The 27,943-nt window shown below is 57.4% G+C and overlaps 1 protein-coding gene across 7 annotated transcripts; it reads right to left on the reverse strand.

Annotated features, from left to right (window-relative positions):
* SH2B3 (SH2B adaptor protein 3) lies at positions 1-27,934 on the reverse strand. 7 transcript variants are annotated; one of them, XR_004550187.1, is made up of 10 exons: positions 25,986-26,106; positions 18,754-19,530; positions 6,504-6,605; positions 5,857-5,948; positions 5,674-5,765; positions 5,296-5,513; positions 4,795-4,966; positions 3,230-4,168; positions 2,678-3,186; positions 1-2,508 (listed from the first exon to the last, which is right to left on the reverse strand). XR_004550187.1 is itself a non-coding variant. In XM_034068472.1 (8 exons), the coding sequence occupies exons 2-8, from the start codon at positions 19,501-19,503 to the stop codon at positions 3,894-3,896; spliced, it is 1,701 nt and encodes a 566-aa protein (XP_033924363.1). In that variant the 5' UTR covers positions 19,504-19,530; positions 25,986-26,106; the 3' UTR covers positions 3,210-3,893. The 7 variants fall into 7 exon arrangements, 1 of the variants encoding a protein (XP_033924363.1); XR_004550186.1 differs by having other exon boundaries at positions 2,594-3,186; XR_004550185.1 differs by lacking the exon at positions 25,986-26,106 and adding an exon at positions 27,635-27,934 and having other exon boundaries at positions 1-3,186.
* Between the last annotated feature and the right edge of the window lie 9 nt (positions 27,935-27,943).

Raw genomic sequence — 27,943 nt, forward strand, 5'->3', positions numbered from 1 at the left:
ACCTGGGGGTCGCTGCCGGCTGGGTCATGGCTTTGTTATGCTGGATCCACACTTGTGTTGTATGTGCCCATTGCAGGGCCAAGGCACAGGCTGGTGGTCACATCCAGCTTTAATCCAGCTCTAGGAAATGTTCCTTGTCCTCCATGGGAGATCAGGAAGCGGCCGTACCTGCAGCACACTCGTGCAGGGGCTTCCCCTCTTAAATTCAATGCTGATACTTCCTAAGTGCCAATAAAGCCCCTGTGGGCCAGGGAACTAAACCTGCCAAGCCCATGGCTTTTCCCAAGTTCCTAAAAAGACATAAAAATTCCTTCAAGTTGCTTACATTCCATAGAACACAATGGGTTAATGCTTAGCCCACTGCTCATGAAGAGGATGCTGGCAGGAGCAGAAGTGGGGCTGCACAGCAGGCTCCAACCTGGCTCACAGGCCAGATGCTTTCTAGGAGAAATGGGATTTCAAACTCCTCCAGGAGCTGGGGAACCAGCCCCCAAATCCCCTTGGATCCCGGTGCCGCTGGGATCTGACTGCAGGAGGTCTGAACTGTGCCAGAGCAGAGGTCTATGGTGGCTGGAGGGCCAATAGCTACCTCATTGGGGAGGTTTGGGATGGAAACAACTCTATTAAATCACCAGAGCACCTTTCCCATTGCTTGCTGGTGTGGAGAACAGGCACACACATCCACTGGAGTTGGTCCGCACTGGGGATGTGGCTGATGGGGTGATAACGAACCCAATGTGTATTCTGCTCATTAAGAACAGCAGTTTCCATTGGAACTACAGAGAACCCCCTTGCAATTACACTGCAGGTTACAAATACCTCATGCAAGTGCATGTTTCGTTGTTGGCACCGGAACAATAAGCCCCAGCATGCCAAAACAACCCATCCCAGCAGCAGCAGCATCTGATTTCTCTTGGCAAGGGCTGTGCCGGCTGTGAATAGCATTCCCTTTTCCCAGCCCGTTCTTCCTTGCAGATGCTCTGAGCAGAGGGGGATCGGGGTGAGAGCACCTCATCTCTTGGGGAAAGACCCCCTTTGACTGCAGCTGCCTGAAGGGCAGCTCTTGGGCTGCAGCAATCTGCGAGTGTTATCCCAGTGTGCGCTCCGGGAGCCATGCACCGAGCATGGGAAGGAGCTGACATCTTCCTCTCCATCCCTGGAAATGCAGGACCACTGCGGGTTCTTTATGTGCATTGCAGGGCGCTGACTTCCCTGGCACAAACCAGCCCTGGCTCTGTGCTCCTGCAGCCTTTGTGCCGGTGCGGGGAGGGGAACGGGATGCGGATGCGGCTGAGGAGCTCCAGCTGAGGACAGGGCCGGCTTTGTTCCTCGGGCAGCAATCCGGGTTTGGCAGTGCTGGAGGTGCCATTGGCTCTTCACGCTCCGGTTTCAGCTGACAGCACCAGAACGCAGCAGCCTTCATTGCCTTGCCCCCATTTTCGAGTTGTTTTGAACACAGAAAAGGCTTCACCTGCTCCAAATGCATGAAGACAACTGGGAAAGCGCAGGGGCAGGGGATGGGGAAGCACAAAGTTGAGGGTATCCTGTTCCTCCCAGCCCTCAGCCTCTGATTACTGCTGATAGACCCGGATTTACTCTGCCCCATCCCTCCTCCTGCCTGCACCAGCTCTGCCCTTCCCAGCCCAGAACTTGCCTTCAGCTCCCAGCCTTGGGCAGAGCTCGGCTCCTTGGGCTTTGCTTCCCAACCAGGCTTCCTAGAGGCTGGGTCTCTGCAGAGCTCCCTAAACTCAGCCCCAAGAAGCTTTTCCTTCTTGTTTCCTTGCTCTCCAATGAATCCCAATCTGGGAATGCTCCTGTGGGATCCTGCGTCCGTGGCGAAGTCAAGGAAGGTAAAAATAAAGAGGCTTTCCTGTGAGGCAATTTGAAGGCGATTTTTGCATCCGAAATCCCAGGGAGCCCTGAGAAATCTGGAAGTGGAAGCATCCCCTCCCGCATGTCGCAACAGCTCCAGCCCTTCCTCATTCTTAATATAACAGCAGCTTCCAAGCAGAGGTTCCTCTCCCGGCACGGCACCGGCAGGTAGAGCCTGGAAGAGCCATGGAGGCTGGGATGTGGCCGTGCTCCCAGCTCTGGTGATGCTCTCCTGTGCTGGTGCCTTCATCTGGGATAGGGCACATGGAGCCTTGGGGATTAACTCATGGTCATTCCAATTGGAGTCACGGCAGCGCCTATGCCTTGCTTGGTGTGCAACCTGTGCAAGCAAACAGAGCTCTTCTGCTATCAGGGGCTGCCTGGGAGATGCTCTTCCTCCAGGCAGGGAAGAGGGAACCATAGGGACCCCTCCTCACCTGCAGGAGGCCATTCCATAGCTTTAAATACCACCAAATCTCGGTTGTGCAGTGATTTGAGGGGGAAATAAAAGGCAAATGAGAGCAGGGTGAGTGATGGAGAGGTACAGAATGTTTCTGGGGAAAAACTCACTTTAGATTTGTGCCTAAAATGGTTCCATCATGGGGATAAAATGCCTCCAACACTGGGATAAAACACCTCCATCACCGGGATAGAGACCTCTATCACAGGATAAAACACCTCCATCACTGGGATAGAGACCTCTATCACCAGGATAAAACACCTCCATCACTGGGATAGAGACCTCTATCACAGGATAAAACACCTCCATCACCAGGATAGAGACCTCTATCACAGGATAAAACACCTCCATCACCGGGATAGAGACCTCTATCACAGGATAAAACACCTCCATCACCGGGATAGAGACCTCTACCACCAGGATAAAACACCTCCATCACTGGGATAGAGACCTCTATCACCAGGATAAAACACCTCCATCACCAGGATAGAGACCTCTATCACCAGGATAAAACACCTCCATCACCGGGATAGAGACCTCTATCACCAGGATAAAACACCTCCATCACCAGGATAGAGACCTCTATCACAGGATAAAACACCTCCATCACCAGGATAGAGACCTCTATCACAGGATAAAACACCTCCATCACCGGGATAGAGACCTCTATCACCAGGATAAAACACCTCCATCACCAGGATAGAGACCTCTATCACAGGATAAAACACCTCCATCACCGGGATAGAGACCTCTATCACAGGATAAAACACCTCCATCACCAGGATAGAGACCTCTATCACAGGATAAAACACCTCCATCACTGGGATAGAGACCTCTATCACAGGATAAAACACCTCCATCACCAGGATATAGACCTCTATCACTAGGATAAAACACCTCCATCACCGGCAGGAGGGGTTTGCCTTCAGTCTCTGCGTTAGTTCCCCCTAGGGGTAATATTAACGATGGAGCAGTTAGTGTTCACGTCTCAATTAGCAAGGCCATGGTGTAAGAGTTCCTGTGGCTGGTGCAGGGAGTCACTGCAGCTGCTCTGGGTTAGAAGGGTGAGAAAAGCCAGGGATTTGCCTTATCTAAACCCAAAGCCCTAACTCTGATGGTGACCAGCATCTTCACCCGGTGCAGGAGCTCAGCTCCGAGGCTGGGCATGTGCTGGGGCAGCAGGATGGGGCTCGTCTTCGCCGGAGCAGCAGCTGGTGATGAATTACAAACCCCTCCTCTTATTTCCCTCTTTGCCTTAAACCAATTCAATGGGTGCAACTCAAGGCCCCGGGCGGGATGCTGAGCCCGACGGTGCGATGCCCGGCGCGCAGGCACGAGAGGCGTGTGTAAACAGTGACAAGGAAAGCTTTGATTATAACAACCAGAAAATAGAACTAAGGGGCCCTTTAACAGGCCGAAGAGAGGGAGCACACCCGGACTGGAGTGAAAATAACCCCCTTTCCTTGCAGAAATACAATACTCATCCCTATCCAGAAGGAAGAAACGGAGCACGTCCTGTCCCTGCATGGGATACCCGGGAGGTCTCTGGGATTCTCCTCCGTCAGAGCGGTGTGTACTGGTTGTCAATGGCACGGACGTGGCCCCGACCCGGTGCCTCCACCTCGTAGTCCGAATCGCGGTGCCGGGGGCCGGGGGCTGCCCTGTTGGGGCGCAGGCTCTGTGCCAGCTCCGACGGCGGTGGCACCACGTGGAAGATCTGCTCCGATGGGGGGGGCTCGTCGGGGCCGTGAGGACAGGAGGTGGGGGTGAGGCTGAAGTCAGGGCTCCAGCTGGGAATGGGCAGCGGGAGAGGGATCGTGGTGCTGGAGCCAGGAGCTGTGGGTGAAGGGCAGAGATGTGCGGTCAATGGGATGCTCCTGCCCTGGTGCTCCCGGGTATGGGGTGTGGTGCTGGATGCATCCTGTGCCTCCCCCCCCCCCCAACATCTGCAGTGGTTTGGGGCAGCTTCTCCTTTCTCAAAAGAGGAAGGTGGGAGCTCGGGAGTCACCTTTTGTGCTGCTTCCAAGATGCTTCCGCTTCCCCTCATCCCATGTGCGGCTGCCCAGCCCCAGGGCACCAGCATCCACCCCAAGGACCCTCCTGCTGGGCCTTTCCTGCACTCCATAGAACCATAGAATGGTCTGGGGGGAAAGGACCTTAAAGCTCACCCAGTTCCAACCCCTGCCATGGGCAGGGACACCTTCCACTGGAGCAGCTGCTCCAAGCCCCTGTGTCCAACCTGGCCTTGAGCACTGCCAGGGATGGGACATTTACCACCTCTTTGGATAACGTGTTCCTGCACCTCAGCACCCTCACAGTAAAGAACTTATTCCTTACATCCAGCCTGAACTTCTCTTGTTTCAGTTTGAACCCATCACCCTTTGTCCTATTGCTACAGTCCCTGATGAAGAGCCCCTCTCCAGCACCCCATGGAACATCCCTATCCCTCCATCCCCATGTACCTTGTGGCTGGGGCAGGACGACGACGTAGCTGGACAGCCGGACATCGCAGGCTGTGCCGCACTCCAGTGGGATGGGGTAGCGATGGAAGTGCTGCAGCATCTCCACGATGGAGGAGAAGCGAAGGTGCTGGACGCGGCACTGGCCCCGCTCTGTCAGTGCCAGCCGCAGGTGCTGTGGGGAGAAACATGGACCTGTTACCCTTCCACCAGCTCCATTGCAGGAGGAGATGATGGGGGACACGGGGGTATTTTTGGTGGAGGGGGACAAACAGCCTTAACATGATGTGCTGTATCCCCAGTGCCTGTATCACTGCATGGATTTTCCCCCCAGGGATGGGTATGGGCTCACCAGCCTGCTGCAAGCACCAGTGCAGGAACCACACAGGAAGAGCATCTCCATGGGGTGGGATGATGGGACATGGACCATGCTGCAGGGGGGATGCTCCCCACAGGGCTCCTGCGACATTCCCACCCCCATCCCATCCCCTCTCCCGCCCGTACCTTTGCTCTGCCCTGGAAGTTGAAGGTGAGCACGTACTCGCCGCGGCGCGTCTCGCTCTGCCGCACCAGGAAGACGCCGTGTCCCTCCAGCCCCCCCACCTGCACCAGGTGAGCTGCCTTCACGCGGGAGATGGGCCCATGGAACCAGGGGCAGGAGGAGAGGAACTGCTCCATCTTCGGCCCCGCTGCCTCCCCCGGGGCCCCTGGCATCGCCCCTGCTAGGGCATAGGGATGAGTGCCCCTGGGAAGCGGGGACCCCCTGCCCATCACCCCCATCCACCTCCCCTCTGCACATGGGGATGCTCCATCAGCCCAGTGGGATGCAGAGACCCCTCCCGGCAAGGGATGCCCCATCCCCAGGGTGTCCCCGTTGCTCACCTTGGCCCTGGGTGTCCGTGCTGGTGGTGGGGCTGGCGGCTGCAGGATTGGGGTGCCAGCACGCCAGCAGCTCGGGGTCACCCGTGTCAGACCTGCCAGGATGGGAGAAGCCAGGCTGAGTGCTGGGGGGCGTGGAAGGGTCATCCCTATGCCCAGGCTTGGGGGCATCCATCAGGACCTTACCCCCTGTGTGCACATTCCCGGATCTCGGCCGTCCAGGAGCTGAGCTGCTGCTCATCCCCTGCCTCAAACAGGATGTCGGTGGCATTGGTGACCTGGGGGACATCAGAGAGGAACATGAGAGGGGGCTTCAGAAAGGGAGATACATGAGAGGATGCTGGAGAGGGGCTCACATCAGGGACTGCAGCGAGAGGACAATGGTGAGGGGGTTAAAGTTAGACAGGGGAGGTTCTGGTTGGATCTAAGTAGGAAGCTCTTCCCTGTGAGGGTGCTGAGGTGCTGGCACAGGGTGCCCAGAGAAGCTGTGGCTGCCCCATCCCTGGCAGTGCTCAAGGCCAGGTTGGACACAGGGGCTTGGAGCAGCTGCTCCAGTGGAAGGGGTCCCTGCCCATGGCAGAGGTTGGAGCTGGAGGAGCTTTAAGGTCCCTTCAACCCAAACCATTCCATGATCCTATATTCAAATCCCTCCCACCCATGCAGGGCACCAGCCCTGACCCCAGTGGGTGCAGAGCAACCCCCACACACTCTGCCCCAGTCCAAGGCTGGGAAGAGGAACTGAAATCTGGCACAGGAGCTTCCGGCAGCCACACGAGCTCCGGAGGGTGGGAAAAGCCTTGGGATCAAGTCCGCACCCCTCACCTGGTCCTTACCTTGAGGACGAAGGTGTGCAGGTTATCGGGCATCTCGAGGCGTGTGCACCTCCTCACCTCCTGCACGGCGGAGCAGGCAGCGTGCAGCTTCGGCTTGGAGCCCTGCAGAGGGAAACACGATGGATGAGCTGAGCCTCAGCACCCTGAACCACCCCAGACATCACACTGCAATGGTGGGACAGGGCTGAACCTGCCAGGAGCCACCCAAGGCACAGCAGACAGCAAGGAAATACCCGGCTCTGCTGGGAAATACCCCACCAGCAAGGAAATCTCCCTTGAGGCATGGAAATACCCTACATGGCACTGCTGGGGCACCCTGCACAGAGTGGGATCCATCCTGGTGCCAGCAGCAAAGGGATGGGTGGAGGAGAGGAGGGAGAAGAGGGTTCCAGCATGGCTGGAACTGGAACTGAAGGGTTCCAGTGTGGTTCAGGGAGACTGAACGCACCCACGATGGGGACACAGGGATGCAGGCAGGGAGCCCCTACAGATGGGTGCAGGGATCAGCGGCTGCTGACACAAGCACATGACAAAGTGCTGAGCAAAGACTTCCACAGAGGTTAATAATACCCATCCCGGCAGCTTTCGGTTCCCCTCCTGCCCAGCACACTCCATGTGCCAGCAAGTGAGGCTGTGGCACGTGGCACCAACCGGCCACCACTGGGATCAGCGTGTATCCAGAGTGCCAGGGACCATCCGGAGTGCCAAAGGCCCTGGGGGTCCCCTGCATCCCAGCCCCTCCATGCTCATCCCTGGGGCCAGACCCAAGCCACATTCAAAGGGTCTGGGAATGGACAAAAGGATGGGGTACCATGCTTATCCAGCCCGGAGAAGGATCCTGAAGGGGAGACCAGAGAGCAGCTTAAGTGCCTAAAGGGGCTGCAGGAAACCTGGAGAAGGGCTTGGGACAAGGGCCTGTAGGGACAGGCCAAGGGGAATGGCTTTAACCTGCCCAAGGGGGGACTGAGATGAGCTCTTAGGCAGAAGCTGTTCCCTGGGAGGGTGCTGAGGCACTGGCACAGGGTGCCCAGAGAAGCTGTGGCTGCCCCATCCCTGGCAGTGTTCAAGGCCAGGTTGGACACAGGGGCTTGGAGCAGCTGCTCCAGTGGAAGGGGTTCCTGGATGACCTGGATGTGCTTTAAGGTCCCTTCCAACCCACACCAGTCAGGGATGCTATGAGGATTCCAGGCTGCCCGGCAACATTTACCAACTGCAGTGCCCGAATCCTGCTCCAAGCTTGTGATGCTCACAGCAAACCCAGCCCATCCCATCCACAACCAAGGGGGTCCCCAGCAGGGACTCAGCACTCCAACTCCCAACCAAACCCTATTGAGTTGCTGTCTTTTCCTCCATCCCCCATCCCTGCCTCCCTCCATGCTCTCAGCTGAGGACTCAGTGTACTTTGGGGCCGGAAACGCAGCACGAGAAGGATCAGCCCTTATCAGCACTGAAAAGAAAGTTCTTAGAAGTCGCTCATGCACCGGGGTTGGTGCTACCGCGGCAGCTCACGGCATCCTCAGCCCCATTGGTGACAGTGATTGCAGCGGAGCTGCAATCACTGTCACCAATGGGGCTGAGGATGCCGTGAGCTGCCGCGGTAGCACCAATACTTAACCCCAAAGGACTTCCATTTTCCTGCATCCTTGGATAATAACCATGCCCTCTGCAAACTCCAAAGGGTTTAATACCCATACCCATCCTGCCTGCTTTCCCCACCCTGGGGCTTGTGACACCCAGCACGTCCCCAGGCTCTCAGTGTTTCATTGGCACGTATCCCAACCACGGCACTGGGATCGGCTTCCTGCTTTCCTCGGAAGCAGGGAATTTCCAGGAACAGGGAGTTCGGCGAAGCCCCCACGTCCCTCCCAGGGTATGGTGCAGATGGGGAGAAGGAAATGATGCAGCAGAGAGATACGACAGCAGAAAAAGCAGTCTGGCTTCGGAGAAGTGCCTACCACAGGCATGGTGTGCCCACCCCCCCCCCCCTGCACCACAAGATGCCCAGCTCTGGTACCCAGAAAGGGATTTCTTGGTAAGCAAAACTGCACACTCAACACACCGTGTGCTCACCCAGCACCCACAGGCTGCTGCTCAGCAAGAAAGGTGCCACAGCAGCACATGGGGCTGGGTGACCCTTGCTGCCAGCTTGGGATGCTCAGGAAAGGATGCTCATGATGTTGCCCCAGCTCAGGCCCCATCCCTATGAGCATCATAGAATGGGTTGGATTGGGTTAAGATCACCCATTCCCAAATCGCTGCCATGGGCAGGGGCACCTTACACTAAACAGGGTTGCTCTGAGCCCCATCCAGCCTGGCCTTCAACACTGCATTTGAGACTTCCTTGAGCAGCCTGTTCCAGCCCCTCACCACCCTCACGTTAAGGAATTCCTCCTTTGTATCTAACCTAAATCTCCCCTGGTTAAATTTAAACCCATTCCTCCCTATCCCTACAAAAAACCCCAGCACAAGTTTGAGCACCCCTAAAATCACCCAGGGCCGGGATACCCCATGAAGCAGCATCCCAGAACACAGCCACACTGTACCAACACTGCACAGTCCTGGTCCTGACTCCTGCGCTATCCTGGGAAGTGACACCGGTGATCCCCAGCTCACAGGGCATCAGATCCTGCTGCCCCCTCTTCCCCAGGAGCCAGGCACTGCTGGGGACACTGAGGCACTGATGGGGACAATGATCACATCAGCTGGGGATGGAGGAGCTCCTGGCACCTCCTTACCCACAGTGTTGAGAGCGGGTCTGCTGCCCCCAGCATCTGCATCTTTGGTCTTAGCAGGGAACACTAACAGAGTTTAAAACCAGGAAGCCCCATCCAGGCCAGCGCCATTCCCAGTGCCGGGGGACATGGGGAAAACTGGAAGATGGCTGAAAACACCCCCAGGATGAACCCCCCTCCTGCTCCCTACCCGAGCATCCTACTGGGGAAGGGCACCCCCTGGACACCAGCACAGCATGGGGGGAGCGGCGCAGGCCAGGGAATGCCAGCACAGCCCATGCACCGGGCATGGTGCCCGGGTTGAAGAGGGACTGCCGGTACCGATGACTGTAGGAAGGATCCTGTGCCGGGAGCGTGTGCTGAAGGTCAGGCCAAGGTCACAGCTGCACTGGGGCGTTGCAGGCGCAGAGGAGCTGCTGCTTCCGCTCGAGCAGCTCTCACCGCAGCTCCTGCCCCACTGCTCCCTGGTACCTGCACTGGCACCAGAGCCATGGGCACCGAGCTCCTTCCGTCATCCTCCCTCTGCAGCCTTTCCTGCTCCCCCGTGTGGGATCCCTGCTGAGCATCACTGGTCCCTCGCACCTCTCCAAGGATACGTTGGATTGATGCTTTTTCAGGGAAGCAAAACTCCTTCCAGCCCATTCACATGTGCTGGGAAAGCTCCTGCTGTGATGCTCTGAGGAGCATGGGCTGGATGCTGCCCCGGAGACACGGCAGATGCAGGACAGTGTTCTTCCCTCGGTGCAGAGGAAGGCAGGCAGCTTTCCAAGAATGAGAGTGAAATCACACTGACACAGTGCCCACATCCGGCAGGGCCACAGCCCAGGTCTGACCGGCACAGCAAGGTGCTGGCACCACCACTCACCAACCACTGCCGGGTCCCCAAAACGCTGCCACCACCCATAATGCACAGGAGGGAGCTGGAGCCATCTGCCCCTTCCAGGGGATTTGGGGAGTGCCCAGTCCCCTGCTGGCAAAGGCAGTGGTGGCACAGGGATGAGAGTGGTGGCACAGCAATGACAGCGGTGGCAGGGGTTGATGGTGGTGGTGCAGCGGTGATGGTGCTGGCATGATGATGGATGATGGGAACAACACATGGCAATGACTGTGGTGGCACAGTGATGATGACAGTGGTGGTAATGGGAATGGTGTGGTGGTGATGGTGGCAGCACTGCAATGATGGTAGTGGCATGGTGATGAATGACAACAGCAGTGGCACAGCAATGACGGCAGTGGCATGGCAATGACAGCAGCAACACGGCCCTGTGCAGAGCAGAGAGCAAATCCTTCGACAGCGGTGGGTGCTGGCACTGGCCCCTCCACATGTGGGGGTTTCCCTGTGCTGCTCTTTCACTTCCACTCTGAGTCACACCATGGGATGTGCCACAAGCCCTTGGGCAAGGACCCTGATGGATACAGACGAGCTCCATCGCTCCTTGCAAATCCCAGAGCCCACCAAGCACCCTGTACATAAGGGATAAACCTCATCCATGGATGGATGGATGGATGGATGGATGGATGTATGGATGGATGGATGGATGGCCACTGAGATCCACAGCACTGGGAGCACTGGATTGTGCTGGTGTCAGATCACATCCTGCACCCACAGGCCCCAGGGAATTTTGTGAAGCTTCCCAGGACACAGCCTTGTCCCAGGGGAATGCCAGGTGAACAGGAGGGGAAACACATCCATTGCTCCAGTGCAGGGCAGCAGCAGGGTCCTGCTGGGGGCACCAGGGGCTGTACTGGAGGGTACAAGGTGTTTGCTGCATCGGTGCTCATCCTTGTGGGGTTCCACTGTGGTCATCCCAGTGCTCATCCTCAGGAATTTTACAGGGTACATAATCCTGGTGTTTGGGCCTGGGGGTTTCTCCATGGTTAAACCCAACTCTTATCCTTGAGGACTTTGCACCACAGATAATCCCAGCATGTGTCCTTTGATGCGGTGTTTGCACCATGGCTAATCCCAGTGTTCATCCTCAACGATTTCCACCACTGCTCATCTCCGTGTTCAGCCTCGCAGCATTTATCCTCCAGTAATCCCAGTACTCCATGGGGTCCTCCATTCTAGTGCTGGGGACTGGGCTTGGGATCCCATTGATTCAGGCCATTTCCCTGCACAGCCCCAGCCTCTCATGTGCCTCCTGCACCCCAAATCCACCACAGGCCCCCCCCAGAGCTCAGCTCAGCCCCTTAAAGCTCCTGGGGAGGAGCCCAGGTTGGCACATTCCCACCCCACCGCCTGCATGAACCTGTTCACTCTGAAGCCTCCTGACAGCAGCAGTGAGCACCATCAGTGGCTGTGTTCTGGGCTGTGGAACTGCAGGTGGGAGGTTTTCTGCCTCTGTCAAGCAGAGAAACACAAGAGGTGATCCCAGACCTCAGCCATTACCCCCCAAACCCTCCCCTCTGTACACCCAAAACCCCAGCGCATCCCAACCCACCAGCACCAGAGGCACAAAACAGTTTCCAAGACACCGCATCCCAGAGCATCCCCACAGCAGGGACAGAGCCATCCCCGAGGGGACCAGGCTCGGTGGTGACAAGAGGCACTGTTGTGCCAGCCTGAAGCGCTGGCTCGGGGGTCGCTGGGGCACAAAGCGCCTTCTGTTCCCATCCTGAGCGGCTGCCGAGCAGGAAAACACAGCCCAGATCCCATCAATCCTGATGGAAATAAACCTGGGACACTTCAAACCACACCCCAAGAGCCACTGGGTTAAATCCATATCCATGGGGAGGGATTCAGGGGTTCCATATGGAAACCCCCACCCCATCCTGGGGGCTGACGGCCCTGCTTTGTGCACTGATAAACATCCACTGAGAGACACAGACACCCATGTGAATGAGTCAACATTCCCTCTCCAAAACTTACAAACCACCCCAAAACCAGAGAGCCCAGGGGCTCACATTCACAGCAGGGTTTGGGAAGGCGAGGGCTATAAACAGGATCTGTAAACAGGCAGCATTTGCCAGCCCCTTTCATTTGTGTCTTATTTTAAGCCAAACTCGCTTCCAGCGTGGGCTGCTTTAATAATTTCCTGGAATAAACAACAAGCATGGAAAATCAACAAGGTGCCTGCATACGAGCAGAGCCGGCTGCAGCCGGGGACTGAGTCACCCCAAACCCCAGCCCCAGAGGGCTGTGGAATGGGGGCATCCAGCATGGACCCCACAGCATCCCCAGGATGTGCCAGGACTTTGCATCACCCCAAGGTTTTACATTAGTATCACCCAGAGGGACACTTCCCTGCACACCCTCAGCATCTCATGGGGCTCCTGCATCCCAAATCCACTGCAAGCTCAGCTCAGCCTCTTGAAGCTCATTGGGGAGGACCCCAGGGTGGCACATCCCCACCTTAATGCCTGCATGAACCTGTTCACTCTGAAACCTACTGAGAGCAGCAGCGAGCACCATCCCGGGACGACCCCTTGCTCTGCCCAAATGAAGGAAGATCTTGCCCAAAATGCTTCATTTTTAACATCATCTCAAGGCAAGATTGAACACCACGATATCCATCAGGCATCGGCTGGAGCCGGGACCAGCGGGGAGGAGTGGGGAACCCATCCAGACCCTGCGCAGCCTCTCACTGGTATTTACCTTTGACAGAAGCAGCGCTCAGCCTCCAAACACCCAGCAACAACCACATCCTGGGCCGTGAAAAGAACGAGAAAAAAGGTAAAAAGAGACAACCACCCAAAAAAACACCGCCGGGCACCTCACACTGGGTGCCAGGGCTGAGCGGGACCCAGCACCCACCAGCACCCTGCATCCCCAACTGCGGGAGGCTTGGATACAGACCCTGAGCACCTTCTCTTACTATCCCCCATGTTTTGATCCCGTAGGACAAGGGATAATGGGTTCAAAGGAAAAGAAGGTAGATTTAGACTAGATACAAGGCAGGAATGTTTTACAATGAGGGTGATGAGGCACTGCAATAGGTTGCCCAGAGGGGTGGTGGATGTCCCATCCCCTGTAAACACTCAAGGTCAGGTTATACAGGGCCTGATCTAATTGAAGGTGTCCCTGCTCATGGTAGGGGTTGGAGCTGGATGAGCTTTAAGGTCCCAAACCGTTCTATGATTCAATGCTCCTCAGCTTGCCCATGGTGCTCTCCTACCTGAGCAGCTCTGCAGCATCCCTGTGAGACAGCCCTGACCATGAGCATCCACGTGCTGGCAGGCAGCAATGCATCACTGCCATAAGCATGGAGGTCACAGCAGTGGGATGAGCACCCCATCAGAAACAGAAGGGTGGACTTTAAGGGATGGGGTTAAAGTGAAAGGAAACCCCCTGGGCCCCTCTCCTGCAAGCCCCAACACCCCCAGCACTGGGGGATGCAGCAGGTTGGGGCTGCTCCATCCTGCACCCATCCCCTCACAAGCCACCCAAGCCCCATCCCAGCAACATGGTTTCCAAAATAAGAAACTCTGCTCTTCAGCAATTAGCACCAGGGCTGTGGTTAAGCTGCTAGAAGTGTTTTTTCCGTGCATGACCAAGGATGGAAAAAGTTGTGGTTAATAAATGACAAATAACCTTTTGTCTCATCGGCTCCCACCCTGTGATACCCAAAATGACAAAAATAGGGGGGGAATATAGAGAAAGTCACGACCAAAATCTCACCAAAGCAGCTGAAAGGATGCCCCAGCCCTTAGCCTTCGAAGAACAGTGAGCAGCACCGCACCGAAAGCGAAGCAGGGGATGTGCTGCTCACCCTGCTCTGCAGTGAAAGTCTGCGGTGGGTTTCGGTGTTGCTCTAGGCACCTTTGGGTGATGTTTTGCCTTTCCCAAGGGAATCACAGTATAACCAAATCCCTCCAGCTCTTACCCCATGGCAGGTTTCCTGGTTTCAGCCCTGGGGATGCCAGGAGAAGGATTCAGTTCCTTGGGGATGCAACCCAAGGGAATGCCATGAGAGGGATGCAGCTCTCTGGCCACCCAGTATCCAGCCATCAAGGGATGATGCAACAGGGCTGCTCTTGGAGAGAGGAACAAGGCAGCAAATCCCAGCCTTGGATCAACATTTTCATGACAACAAAGAGAGAAAATAAGATGCATGCAGCCGGCTTGGCCCTGGGCAAACCATGGGGACAAGGACAGGAGCACATATGGCTCAGTCTGCTCCGGCTCACGGGATGGAGGACACCAAATGGGATCCAGATTGACACAAACATGCTCTTCCTTGGGCCAGGGTAAGGATGGGATGCTGAGATGCTTCCCATCACTACAAACCCTTTCTCATGGGGCACCCATCGCCTGCGGGCAGTGAGTGCCCTGCTCATGGTGGCCTTGGGAAGAAAAGGCCATTTTGCATTGGTTGTTTTTACAGGAATAGAGGAATGAAGGAGCTGACGGTGCTGCAGCAGCAACCAGGGCATTTGTGCACCAAACTGGGCACATCCAGTTTTTAAGCACAGTTGTAGGTCACTAGTAAGAGGAAACATGTTTTGGATTTGAAGCAAAGAGTTGTGCTGCAAAAGACAGGGATTGCTCAAAGCCCTGCCTGGGATAGGGATGCAAACACAGCTGCTGCTGGGGTCCAGGCTTCCCATAATGTGGCCTTTCCATCCCTGAAGGCATCTCCACTTCCACCATTGCCTCTCCATACATCCTCACTGACTCACTGTGAATCAACTCCAATTGTTCCTGGAGGTACAAAGCAGCTTGGGGAGGAGCTGGAATGGTGATGGGGACCTCAGCACCAGGATGTCCCTCACCCTATGCCTGGTCCCAGGCACCGCGACTGGGAGCCGAGCGGTGCAGGACCTGCTTGCTCAGGAGGTGTCAGTTCTCAGAAACCAGCTTCAGGTGAAAGGAAGAGGAAAAAGAGAGAAATGAAGAGACAGAAAAGGAAGTCAGAGCAGTCTCACGCTGAGCAGAGATAAAAATACAGCTCCTGCGGCCGCGGCTGCAGACGAGCCATGACACAGGCTCCGTGGGTTCTCTCCGGAAGGAGTCTTCCCGGCCTGTCTCAGCGTGCCATCGATTTACGGGATGGGCTGGATTGCATTAAAATGCTATAAAGAAACCAGCACAAATGCAAATCCCATTTCCCTTCCCCTTTCCTGTAAAAACATCTGGTCAACAGAAACGGCTTGGGATGCTTCTGCTGTAAACCACGGTTTTCGTGGAGCTCAGGGCTTGGCCATGTAAAAGGCACTTGGGGCTGGGGCTCAGCTGATGAACAGGGCAGCCCTGAAACCCTGCAGAGGCTGTTTTGCCAGTTTTGGCTTAAATTTGTGGTGGTGGAGATGTCTCAGAGCTACCCAAACCTACAAGTGATAAAGGAATAAATAGTATGGTTGAGGAGAAAGTCCTTAATGCTTCCAAGGAAAGCAGGGGAGCGTTGCCCTCCTACAGACATCAGAGAATCCACCTGGGCTGCACACACAGGACCATACCCAGGGTTTCACTGGTTTTCCTGTGCACATCTATATGTACACCCATATGTACAAGCACTACAGATACCCGGTGTCCAGGTGCCCTGAGCCCAGTGGTGCCCTGCAGCCAGGCTGAGATGTGCTCCCAGGAGAGCTCCACATCCCAGCATCTCCAAACCCCTTCTTTGCAGCATCATTTTTCCAGCGCTCGAGGGAGGAAGGAACAATGCCAAAACCAACCCAGGAGCGGCTGCAAGCACGGGAATGTGAGCGGCTCCCTCTGCCCAAAACCCCATCTCATCCAGCTGAAGCTCCAGTGACATGACAGGGAATGGGATGCCTGCATGGGTGACACCGGCACAGCTCACTGACACTCACCCCTTCACCCAGCACAGCGCTGACCACCCAAGCAGTAAATGGGATTAGGGCGCTTCAAAGCACCCTGCTCCCTTTGATGCTGAGCACGTTGCAGGATTAGGGCTCAGAGGCCCCATTGAAGTGCACCAGGGAGAAAGTAGAGGAGGGGAATAAGATAAAAGCTGCCAAAAGCAGAATGAGGGAGCAGAGGCCAAGCCATGGCCACTTCCCGCAGGCACCCTGCCCTTCCCAGGTCATTGCAAGGTGCTAAGTATATGGGGGCTTGGCTTGAAGCTGTAAAGCCATGAGGTTGAGCTGAATCTCCATTTACATTGTATTATTTAGAGGGTCTGGAGATCTGTGGATGGACAGTGGAAGGTGTCCAGGGGGGTGGAACTGGATGAGCTTTAAGGTCCCTTCCAACCCAAACCAGTCTGATTCTATGATCAGCAGCATCATCAGCTCAGGAACAGATCCACAACATGAGCAGTGGCAAAGCCCTGTGAGCATCGTGGGGCAGAGCATGGAGGTTTCCTGCATCTTTCCCTAGTATTTATTTGCAAGGAAAAAGAAAGCAAAAGTAAATCACCACCGAGCTGCTCTGCTCCTGCCCCTCTCTTTGCCTCTTGCTGGGTTTGGGAAGTGGGGACCCGCTGGCACTGTGGGGGCTTTCCAGCACCCCCAGGGTTCAACTACACTTAGTGGGAAAGGGGCTGGATTGAGTGTGCTGTAAAGGAGAGAGGATCTGGCCCTGGCCCAATTAATTAGAGAGGAAGGACCCACCCTGAGAGTATTTGCACAGGAAGCAATTTACTGCAGAGACTCGTGAAATCCAGCGAGGAACATCCCCCCTTCCGCAGCCCTGGCTGGGAAACAGGGTCCCTGGGCTCACGGGGATGGGATATCACCAGGAAATCTCTGTGGGATGGAGGTTTGGAGCACACTGCAAGGAATAACAGAGCGCTGGGTGAACTTGCAAATGGCTTGTTTCTAAATGCCTCCTGCCCGTGGGTCAAAGCAGCCAGGAGGAAGAATGTGCTGTGTGCTGGGCTTGCTTCCCAAGGGAAGTGGATGGGGGGAAGTAGAGAAAAAAGGGGGGGGGGGAAGGGGAAAAGAAAGGTAAAAAGCAGTGTTTGTAAGCACCAGGTTCTGTGGGCAGGCAGTACACAGTGGGATGCTTGTCCTCTGGGTGGTGGGGGGCATAAGTGGGTGCCCAGGAAGGCCCTGACTGCTGAGCACCCTGTGCAGGGGAACATGCCCTTGCTTGGCTTTAGTTTTGGCTCTTGCAAAGACCCAAGGGCGGGTCTGGGCAAAGCCACTGAGGATGTGGAGGAGCAAAGCTGGCAGCAGTGCATGAAATAACATCAGGTACCTCCTCCCCACTGGCCAGGCTGTTCCCTGTGGCATGGTCCAACATGCCCAGTGCCATCCTGGTGAGCCAGGGTATTGGACCACGCCAGCATCCAGTGATGCTGCCCAGGAACACCTTCAAAGCACCCCAAAGTGATGCTGTTCAGAGCCAGACCTCCCCATGTCCGGGGATGGGGACACACACTCCTATGGGAACAAACAACTGCAACCTAACAACACGACGGAGCAAAACCAGCTCTTACTTTCAGACTGTGCATTTTTGGTGTTTTTATCTTATTTTGTTCTTTGTAATATTTAATAGTGGAGTCATTTGACAGAAACAGCAGGAATTCAACCGGCTGTTCCCTGGCCCCACTGCCACAGTGAGCAGCAACCACAGCCCAGAGGCAGGGACAAGACTCCAGCCGTAGCAGAGGTTTCCTCCTTCCGAAGCACAAGTTTAGTCATCAAAGTTAAACAAGCACACAAAAAAAAAGGGGGAAAGAGGGAAAACGCAGCCCATGACACTGTGTGGGACCTGCCATGGTGGGGAGGAACTGCCTTTTTAAACTCCCCAGCTCCCCCCGCATCGCTCCCTGTTTGCTCACATCCTGCATCATCTCCGCTCCAGCCAGCCTCTAAGCACCACGGGAGCTCCCTGGCGTAGCCAAGAGCTGAGTTTTGAGCTACAGAAGTACTTACAAACCTAAAATTAACTTCCCTTACAGGTCCCATGGGGAGCAGAGGAAGACTTTTCCCCTTCCTTTCCCAGCTTGCCCAGGCGAGCCAATGCCCTGGCTGCTGAAGCCACAGCAATCCAGAGGCAGGGTGAATTTGGGGTGTGCCAAGCCCTTGTTGGGATGGGTCCATAGGGCTGGGGATGAGTGGAATGGAGGCCATCAGCCTCTATCCTCATCTCACAAGGCAGATGCTCTGCTTCTAGCTGGAAAACGCAGGTTTGGGGTCCCGGCAGGGAGAAACACGATTGCATCTTAACTGACTGTGATAATCAGTGCACAAATTGCCCTCAGCACATGGTCACAGCAACGTCCATCCCCCAAACACAGGTTCTCCTTCTCAGAGGTCTTAAATAAAGTGAGTCCAGCCTCGTGTGGCTGCAGCAGAGGAACAGCAACAGCAGCAGAGCAAACCCATCTGTGTCCCGGGCTTGTGCCCAGACAGTGCTCATGGTGACAAACCCTTGTGATCAGGGATGCAGCATGGCCCTGCTCCTCTCACAGGACATGCTGGTATCCTGGCATCATCCCCAGCCTGCAGCATCATCCCCAACCCACAGCATCATCCCCAGCCCTCAGCATCATCCCCAACCTGCAGCATCATCCCCAGCCCTCAGCATCATCCCCAACCCTCAGCATCATCCCCAACCCGCAGCATCACTCAGCTGATAGGGGCAGGAACCAGCAGGTCCTTACCTTGGGTGGGTCGAAGAGCTCCAGCACATACTCCTCGCCATCAGAGGTCCCCGCTCGCCGCAGCACCAGGCGGCAGCGCTGCCAGCGCGTCCCACTGTCCAAGGAGCTCTCATCCAGCAGCCCGTACTTGAGGATCCCCTCCTTGCGCACCTCGGGGGGCTGCTCCCGCGACAGCCCCCACGGCAGGATGCGCTTCCCCAATCCCGGCTTCAGCGCTGCCTCCGCCGCCTCCCCATCCCCATCCGCAGGGAGAGCATCCGAGGACCGGCGTCGGAAGAGGCTGCGCCAGCTCCTGCGCAGCTGGCTGAGCGAGAACGGCCTCCGTGCCGGCCCCAGCAGCTCCTCCGAACTCCAGGACTTGCGGAGCCCTGACGGGGCGGCTTCGGGAGCTCGGCCGGGCTGCTCAGAGCCTGGATCCGCCTCGGCTTTGGTGGCCACCGTGCCCAAGGAGGCATCCGTGTGGCGCCGGTGCGTCTCCCGGTAATCCCGCGCGGGGCCGGCGGGGAGGATGCGGAGCTGGTTCATGGCGAATCCCTCCTTCACCTCATGGCAGAAGTACTGCTGGAAGAGGTCGGTGAACTGCACCGAGAAGTTCTCTGCGGCCAGGAGGTCATGGTGCGGGTGCTCGGTGGCGAAGCGCAGGTAGTGCCGCGCCAGCTCCTTGGCCGTGCTGATGGCATGCAGCTCGCAGAACTCATGCCAGCCCCGGGGATGCGCTGGCGTGCCGGCCGGCAGAGCGTGCCCATTCATTGCCGTGGCTCCAGCGAGGCGGATGCACTGCAAGACAGAGCACATCAGGGGGGTCAGGGGAGCCCCGATGCCCTGGTGCCTCCCTCCTGTCCCAGCAACCCCTGGCCAGTGTGGCCATACACCAGTCCAAACACGTACCACAGGGCAAACAGTGTGGGGAGCACCATGGTTGGCTTGGTCCCCATCAAAGCCACTTCATTCACCAGGGTAGAGGATGGGATATGCTGCAGCCAGTCTGGGGACAACCAGCTTCCCAGTGAGTGGCACAGTGGAACCACTATGGCTCAGCACCCAGCCATGCCAGACAGGACTTGGAGCACCCAGCCCTGTCACAGCACCTTGCATAGAATCATAAATCATAGGTTTGGGTTGGAAAGGACCTTATGATTATCTAGTCCTAACCCCCTGCCATGAGCAGGGACACCTTCCACTAGACCGTGTTCCTCTGTCCAGCCTGGCCTTGAACACTGCCAGGGATGGAGCTTTCACCACTTCTCTGGGCACCCTGTGCCAGCGCCTCAGCACCCTCACAGTAAAGAACTTCTTCCTTATATCCAGCCTGAACCTCCCCTGTTTCAGTTTGAACCCATCACCCCTTGTCCTATTGCTACAGTCCCTGTTGAAGAGCCCCTCTCCAGCATCCCCATCCCCACCTGGCAGGGCTGTGCCTCAGTTTGCCCACCTGCGAGGTGGGGTGCAGGCAGGTCCCGGAGCAGGGTGTCTATGGGGCTTCCTGCCAGCACAGCTGCCTGCAGCGGGGACGCCCGCCCGGGCCACATCCGCTCTGCTCCTGCCAAGGCTTCGCAGCGCTGATGGGTTTCCCTCCAGGGACCTATTTCAACGCAGCTGATAAAACCGGAGTGGGGGCGGGAGGGGAGGAAACGGCAGGAAAAGCTGCAGGAATCCAGGGACAGAGCTGCCAGATCCCTGCGCTGGGGGGGGAGATGGATACAGCCATGATATCAGTGCTGCCAGCCATAAGCATGTATCCCTGGGGGGATGCTCTGCTGCCCGTGGGACCATCAGGCTCCGGCAAACCACGTCATATCTGTGCCCGGAGCAGATTTTGGTGTGAGGCCAATCTGAAGGCACCCATGGTCACCCTGGTGTGCGTGGCTGAGCCCGGCAGCGGTGCTCCCCATGGGTTGCTTGCCGCTGAACCTCGTGCTCGCCGCCGCACTTATCGGGGCCATGCACTCCGCTCAGGCAGGAAACATCGGCCAACCCGGCCGGATCCTGCTACGGCAGCACGGGCACCACCACCACCTCCCTGAAGCTGCAGCCACCCGGCAGCACCGGGCTGCTGGGAGGGGGGGAAAACTGATTGCATTGGTCATGGGGAGGGAGAACGGAGCAGGAAACCCAAGGGCTGGGTGGAAGCGAGCGTGGTGATGGGGAGCGTGCGGCAGTGGTGGAGCTTGTTTGCAGGCAGGGAGGTGATAATGCCGGGAAGCCAACCTCTATCTCTGCCCACCCGCCGCCCTTCCTAGTACCTACCGTGAGGTTTCGCAGCGAGGGGAGATGTTATCTGCCCCCCCCCCCCCCCCCCCCACCAGCCCTGGCTTCCCAGAAGAGCCGCCCGAGGCTCCGGGCCGGCGCTGGGCATGCGCCCGGTCGTGGCCTGGCCGAACACCCCAGCAGGGCCCCATCTATCAGCACCACCAGCCTGCCCTGACTCAGCACCCTCCTGCTTCCTCCCGGCACCCGGGATCGCCGGCACGCTCCCTGGGATGCTCCTCAAAGCGCTGAAGGAAGCAGGGCACCCGCATGGATGGCTCCTCAGACATGGGGGGAGATTCCCAAAGCAGGGAATTCGCATTTCCAAGGCTTGGGGCTTGCACCACACCGGTTTTGGGAATGGTTTCCAGCATGGGAATAGCTGAGCTTCGCCTGAGCCACGAGGTGGAAGCAGCCAAAGGCCATCTCCGGTAGCAACGTGCTTTTCCAATTGGATCGACAATGGGAAATACATCCCCAGCGCTTCCTCCTGCCAGCACAGACTGCAACGCTGTCCTCCCTGCTCCTACCCGGTGCACTTCCCACGTGGAAACAGCTCTCCTGGATGAATCCATGCTTGAGCTACTGCAGCAGCATCCCACTCCTCCACCTGGCTCCATGAGACATGCCACAGGGAAGTGAGTGCCTGTTGATGGGTGGGTTTCTCCCTGCTCCAGCCCACAATGCCTGAATTCTGCATCCAGTGGCTTTAAAGCAGAATACCCACATCCCTTATACCTGATATACTCATACAAGAAGCTCCCAGCCATCCTGCAGGCCAGCTCCGAGCCAAGGGACTTGTCACAACACCGATGGCTTTAATTTGCCCTGAATGGGGAATCCAGCCCATCCTCGATGCATTAGGGGATGGTTGGATGGAAGCCTGACATCCTTCCCAAGCACTGTAGGAGCCGTTCATCACCCAGCCCACCCCATCTCGGGGCTGTTTTGGGGTGCTGGGCCCGGAGCTCCAGGAAGAGCGGGACAGGACAGACCGGCCATGGGCTGACTTTGATGCGGGTTGGGATGGCGAGCCCCAGCTTGTGCAGGATCCAGCCCGGCAGCACAGCCGCCCCTGGAGATTCCATTAAACTCTTGCTCAACCCTGTGAGTGTTGCTGCAGCAGGGTCGGATCTGGCAATGGGTTATTTGTGCCTTTGAGATGCTGGGAGCCAGCACCTGCTGCTGGAAGGCCGAGCGGTTCAGAGCCAGCAATGCCATGGAGGAGCTGCAGGATCTATCCCACCGCCTTCCCAGCACAGCACAGCCATGCAGGGGCCGTGGGTGAATGGGAAGAGCATCCTGCAGCACCCAGCAGTGCAAACCCAGCCTCAAAGGGAGATGTTATGGAGCAGAGTCCACGTCTCTGAGCAAACTCAGCTCCTGCTTGTGCACAGGCAGCCCCGGAGCATGTGCAGCCACGATCCGAAAATGAAAGCAGCTCCAGCCCTAGAGCTGTGGGTCTCCACACCAGCAGCACCAGTAGGAGATGTGACAGATGTGCCGGCTCTCCCAGAAACCACTGTTCCCAATCCGGAGCAGAAGTGGCCGGTGGTGTTTTCAGACCCTTTTTAGAAGCATGAGGCTATTCAGGACTCACCCCCAGGACTATTTTGGGGAGGGAGCAAAGCGAGGGGCTGGGAGACGCCCTCGCCAGCCCCATAGCTCCCTGCTGCCGAGTGGCAGAAATACAGAGTTCCCACAATCCCAAGAGCAGGAACATTGTTCCTTCCCAGGATGTCCTCCATGAAAAGAGCTATTCTGAGCCGGCAGCAGCCTTTCTTGGCACAGCCCTCACCCTGCTCGCGAGGCAGCTATAAAAGGCTGAGTTACAATGAACAGCACTTTTCAATGGGAGAGCATCCGGTGCGGGGGACTCAGGGGGATGCAGGTCCCTGGGGGGGGGGGTTCAGAGGGATGCAGGACCCAGGGGATCCAGCCTGACAGGGATGGGCTCACAAGGGCTGGGTGGTGCAGAGCATCCCCCCAGGAGGGTGCTGGTGGAGCCCTTCCCTGCATCCCAATCCCCTGCGGACCAGGGTGGCAGATGCTGGAGTATTGGCTGGATGTAACACTGGGATGAGGGTGCACAAAGGGTCCATTTGGGGGTGGAGATGCGGCCCCTCAGCAAGGCAGGAGGGGCTGGTGCAGGGGGAGAGGTGGGAAAGGGTCTGGCTGGAGCCTCCTGATGTGGGATAAGGGTGGGGACAGAGGGGATCATCCCAATTTCACCCTCCTCCAAGCTGGATCCCAACATGACGCAGAGCAGCACGGCCATGGAAAGCCCCATGAAGTTTTATTGCTGCCCTTTAGTCAAGCTTCTTCTTCCTTCCAGCAGCCCATGCACCCAGGGCATGGGGACCCCAAAGGAGGCAAGGAGGGTGACAGGGCCCTCCAAAACAGCACCTCCATATTTACAGCATCCCTATAAAGCAGCCAAGGCCATCTGTGCATCAGGACAGCAGAATCCACAGCAGGAACTGCCCAGCACTCTCCTGCTCTACTCCCTAAGAGCAGCTCCCCATGGTGGTGTGGATTCTCTGGGGTCTTATAGAGGGTGATGGTGCAGCACCATCACTCTCTGCAACACAGTGGCTGTTCCCACACAAGCTGGAGGACCCCAGAGTGTCTCAGGACCCTTCCTCCCTTCTCTTCTATGGCTGAAGCAAACCTACAAGTTACAGAGCAGCAGAGGAGCAGGTTAGAGAGGATCCCCCATCACATACCCACAGAGGCTGTGTTTTCTGAGGAGATCAGGTTAAAAGCCAGGAGGAGGTTGGGGGGCCTTGATTTGCTCTCCTACCCCCCCCCCCCCCTTTCTTGCAGGACATGTACACCCCTCTCATTTGACACAACTTGCTCTGTTGAAGGCCAAGGCTGGCCTTAATTTACACCTCGGTGGGCTGAGCAGCACCACAGACCTCTGGGGACACAGATGGTTTAGATCCAGAGGAATTCGACCCATTTGGCTTCCCCTGATCACTCCACTGGACACAGTCCATCCCAAACCCATCCTGGGTCAAATGCAAGCTCCATGCTTGCTTGACCTACAGGAGCTCACCAGGATGAGCCACTGTGGTCAGCCCTGATCCTTAGAAAGCCTCTGCCTGCCCCTGCCCACCTGAGCACCCATCACTGTGACATCTGGCACCTGGCAGCCTGGTTTATACCATCACCCTCCCCTACACCTGCTGCCTGCGAGGTAAAGTCCAGCCATGGGGTGACCTCTTTGTACAGGGTTTGTTTTGCTGCATTAAATGAATCTCTACAGAGCAGGTGTGGGAGCACCCGGGTGCAGGGAGTGCTCCCATAGGAGCGGCTGAAGGGGGGAGCAGCTCAGCCCCCCACCAACCCGGCTCTCCCTCCCCACTGCAGCAGCATCCCCATGGCTGGATTGAGCCCTTCCTCCCTGCCAAGCCGCCACAGGACCACAAACCCCACCAGTGCTGAGCTCTTGCACTTTCGCTTTGTCTCACCCACTGGGATTTATCCTCATGCCTTTGTGGTGCCCATCAGCCCCCAGCAACCCCAGGAGTGTGCGGCTGGGGGGGGTTGCTCTGGGTGAATAGAATGCACAACCCCTCAAAAGCCACCAGCACTTGCACCCCAATCTCTCCAGTGCAATACATGGTGCTGGCAGACCCGCTGCCCTGCGGGCTCTGGCAAAACCAAACCAGATCTTTCCAGAGGCAATAAATACATAAAGGCAAAGGAGAAAATAAAAGCAGTGTTGGCGGTGGGCAGAACGCTCCAGGACAAGGCTCTCCTGCACCAAAAGCAAGTTAAAAAGAAATCCAAGGCATTGATCTAGTCCCAAACAAGTCAAAGTGAAACCTGCCAGCAATGTCACTGGTCTTTAAACTCCAATCCCTGCCAGCAAACAAGGACACGCAAGAGGCAGCAGTGCCAGGTTCCTGGCTGGCCAGCTCTTCCTCCAGCTGCTTTTCCTACCTAAGCACAACCCGAAGAGTCCCTGGGCCACCAGCCCACAACTCCAGCACATCTGGAATCAATTTGCAACAACAATATCGAACTCATCCTGGTTTCCTTGACAGTAAATCCCAGCTCAGGCAGCAATGACCCTGTTGTTGCTGCTGCGGGAGCCGGAGGGTCCAGGCTCTCTGCGGGTGACCCAGCCAGGGCTTGGCATGAACAGGACCGGGCACGCTGGCAAGTGCAAGGGAGGCCGTGGGGATGTTGTCCTCCAGTGCATCGGCCTCATGCTCCGAGCCCCCATGCCTGCCAAGCCAGGCAGTGCCTGTGAGCCAACAAAGTCTGCAGGGAGCAGAAAGCCAGAGGAGCCACTTGGCAGGCTCCGGTTGGCACCTCCGCTTGGTGCTGGCAGCAGGCACGGGGGCAAAGGAGAAAGGGGCAGTGGGGTGAGCAGGCAGGGCATGGCCCTCACGGGCAGGGCAGCTGCCTGCATGGGTGGCTGGGGCTGGTCGGCATCGCCCCCCAGGGTTCTGTGTCCTGCAAGAGGGACCAGCTCCATGGTGGGGGCTGATGGAGGAGAGGGACAAGGCTGGATCAGGGGTCCCCAGAATAAAGGTGCTGAAAATGAGGGACCTGGGGAGGAGAGTGATCCCAGAAGATGGGGTATTGTGGGGTAAAGGGGTGCTAAGAAGATGGGGATCCCCAGAACTGGGAGCACTCTCAGGGGAGCAGGGCCCCTGGGATCGGAAGTGCCTATGAGGGAAAAGGGTACGCGGAGGACAGGGGTACCCAAGGGTAGAAGGAGGGGACCGGAGGAAGGGGACCCCAAAGGAACGGGGAGCGGCGGGGCTGAAAGGGGCAGACCCGAGGGGTCGGGGCTGGCAGAGAACAGGGAGATCCGCACCGGGCGCAGCTCCCCCCTCCCGGCCGGTCCCCGCCGCCACCACTTTCACTTTGCAGCGGCCGCTGCCCGGGGCCGCCCGTCCCGTCCCGTCCCGTCCCGTCCCGGTACAGCCCAGCCCGGCCCGGCCCCGCTGCGCGCCCGCGGTTACCTGCAGGAGAAGGCGTCCGGCTGCCGCTCGCCCATGGTGGAGCGCGGCGGGGCCGGGCCGGGACCGGGCGGACGGGACGGGACGGACGGGACGGCTCAGGCAGGAAACCGGCGCAGGCGGCTCCACATTTCCGCCGAGCGGAGCCGCGGGGAGCGGACCCCGGCCCCGGACGCGTTATGTAAAGCGGAGCGGCGCGGCCGAGGGCGGGGGCTGTGCGGGGCGGAGCGGAGGGGCCGCGCTGTCCGTCCGGGTCCCGGCGGCAGCTCCGCGGGTGCGCACCGCTCCGCTCCGCCCCTCCAAGCCGGTGCCTTTAACTTATCGCATCCGCGCCCGCGGAGGCAGTGGTATAAACAGCTCGGCTGCGCTCGTGGAGGTTGCTTTGGGTTTAGTTAGTTGGATTTTGGGGCTTTTCTAAGTTTTTATTACTTTTTTTGTCCCTGCGGATCTGGGGGTGGCCGGTTATCACAGTCCCGTCCGCCCGGCCCCAGCCTGATCCCGGGGGTCGTTTGGGAGCCTGGGAGGGATGTGCAGGAAAACACCCCCTTTCCTGTTCCTGCCCGGCAGTGTTCTCCCACGGCTCCACAGGCTGGGTCCTAGGGGACCTCTGCGGTGGCAGCAGTGGGCGAGACGCTGCCTCAAACCCCATTTCTCATCGTTTTCCTCTGCCTTTCAGCTGAGGAAATCGTCTTGCTGTGAAAGGCACCGCGGGGCTCTGCCCACAGCCCGTGGGAGCGGGTCGGGCCACAGCGCCTGTGGCTGTCCTGCACTGTGGGTGAGGGACAGAGCAGTCTCAGTGTCCTCCCGGCCCCAAGTAGGGCTGGGGACTTGGGGGGGCACATTGTGTGTACACAAACCAGGCCTGGCCATCCTGCTGCTGTCATCCCATCCCACGGGAGCAGAGCTGCAGCCACTCATCCTGTGAGCCATGGGAAATGAGAGGATAATAAACTTGCACTGCACCTTTCCCCAGGACAGGGCTGGTTTCTGCTCTCTGCCATTATATCTGGGCCACTGACATCTCCCACCCGTGTTACCGGTTGTCCTGAGAGCTCCTCCGGGTCCCCATCCCCACCAGCACAGGGGATGGAGTTCTCTCCTTGCCTTTAGACCCCATGGAAAGTACCCTGAGCAGCCCTGCCCAGGGCTGGCACTCACCCAGCACACACCAAACTGGAAAAACCCAGGGAAGTGGCAGCTGGGATTTTACAGCCACCACAGATTGTGGGTGTTGGGAGGGTGGAAGCTGCAGGATTTTGCCCTTGGAGAGCGGGCTGAGGCACGCTGAGCTGTGTGTGAATGGGTACCTGTGTGCCACCAACAGTGGGCTTTGATGCTTTAAAATACACTCCAGTCGCTCATCCTATCCATTCCCAGTCCATCTCCTTCCAATGAGGAGAAGACTGAAAGAGGACCTGGTGCTGTTCCCTGGGATTGGACATGCCCAGACCATGGCCCTGGGCTGCTGCTGGGGTGGACACAACCCCACTGCCCTCCTCCAGCTACACAAACCCCTTAGACCAGATTTGAGTACCCCTGCAGGGCTATAACCTCACACTCTCCTTGGGCATCCAGGCTACTCTGCATCCAACCAGCCCTCCCCAAAGCACACAGGGAAGTAGCTGAGAGTGGCTGACATGATAAAATCTTACCTTAAAAACTGGTTTTGAATTCCTCCTGCTGTCCCTTTATGCATAATTGCACCTTCTGGCTCTTTTCCTGAGCACGGAGGAGCGGTCGGCGGAGCCCGGTGCCTGCCCTCCTTCCCATGGGCGGCCGTCCCAGCCCGCAGCTATTGCACACTCGATGAGCTTCATCTATTTCAAAAGCGCCCTCTCAGCGTCCTCAGTCCCCGTGGCCTGAGATTTCTCTTCTGTTTTGCTTCCTGTATGGATTTTCTACAGTCCCCAACTGCTAATTCACTGCCACCGACTTCTGCTTTTGCTGTTTGTTTATGCAGA

Source organism: Melopsittacus undulatus, chromosome 12 (assembly GCF_012275295.1).
Source record: "Melopsittacus undulatus isolate bMelUnd1 chromosome 12, bMelUnd1.mat.Z, whole genome shotgun sequence".
In the NCBI taxonomy this organism is placed as follows: domain Eukaryota; kingdom Metazoa; phylum Chordata; class Aves; order Psittaciformes; family Psittaculidae; genus Melopsittacus; species Melopsittacus undulatus.

Bases quoted from the DNA above. Each gene is read 5' to 3' on its own strand.
- SH2B3 (XM_034068472.1), bottom strand. From the start codon at position 19,503: ATGAATGGGCACGCTCTGCCGGCCGGCACGCCAGCGCATCCCCGGGGC. The intron at 5,949-6,503 runs GTAAGGACCAGG...GATGTCCCCCAG, and splicing joins TGCACACCTTCGTCCTCAAG to GTCACCAATGCCACCGACAT. The intron at 4,169-4,794 runs GTACATGGGGAT...CTTCACCCACAG, and splicing joins CGTCCTGCCCCAGCCACAAG to CTCCTGGCTCCAGCACCACG.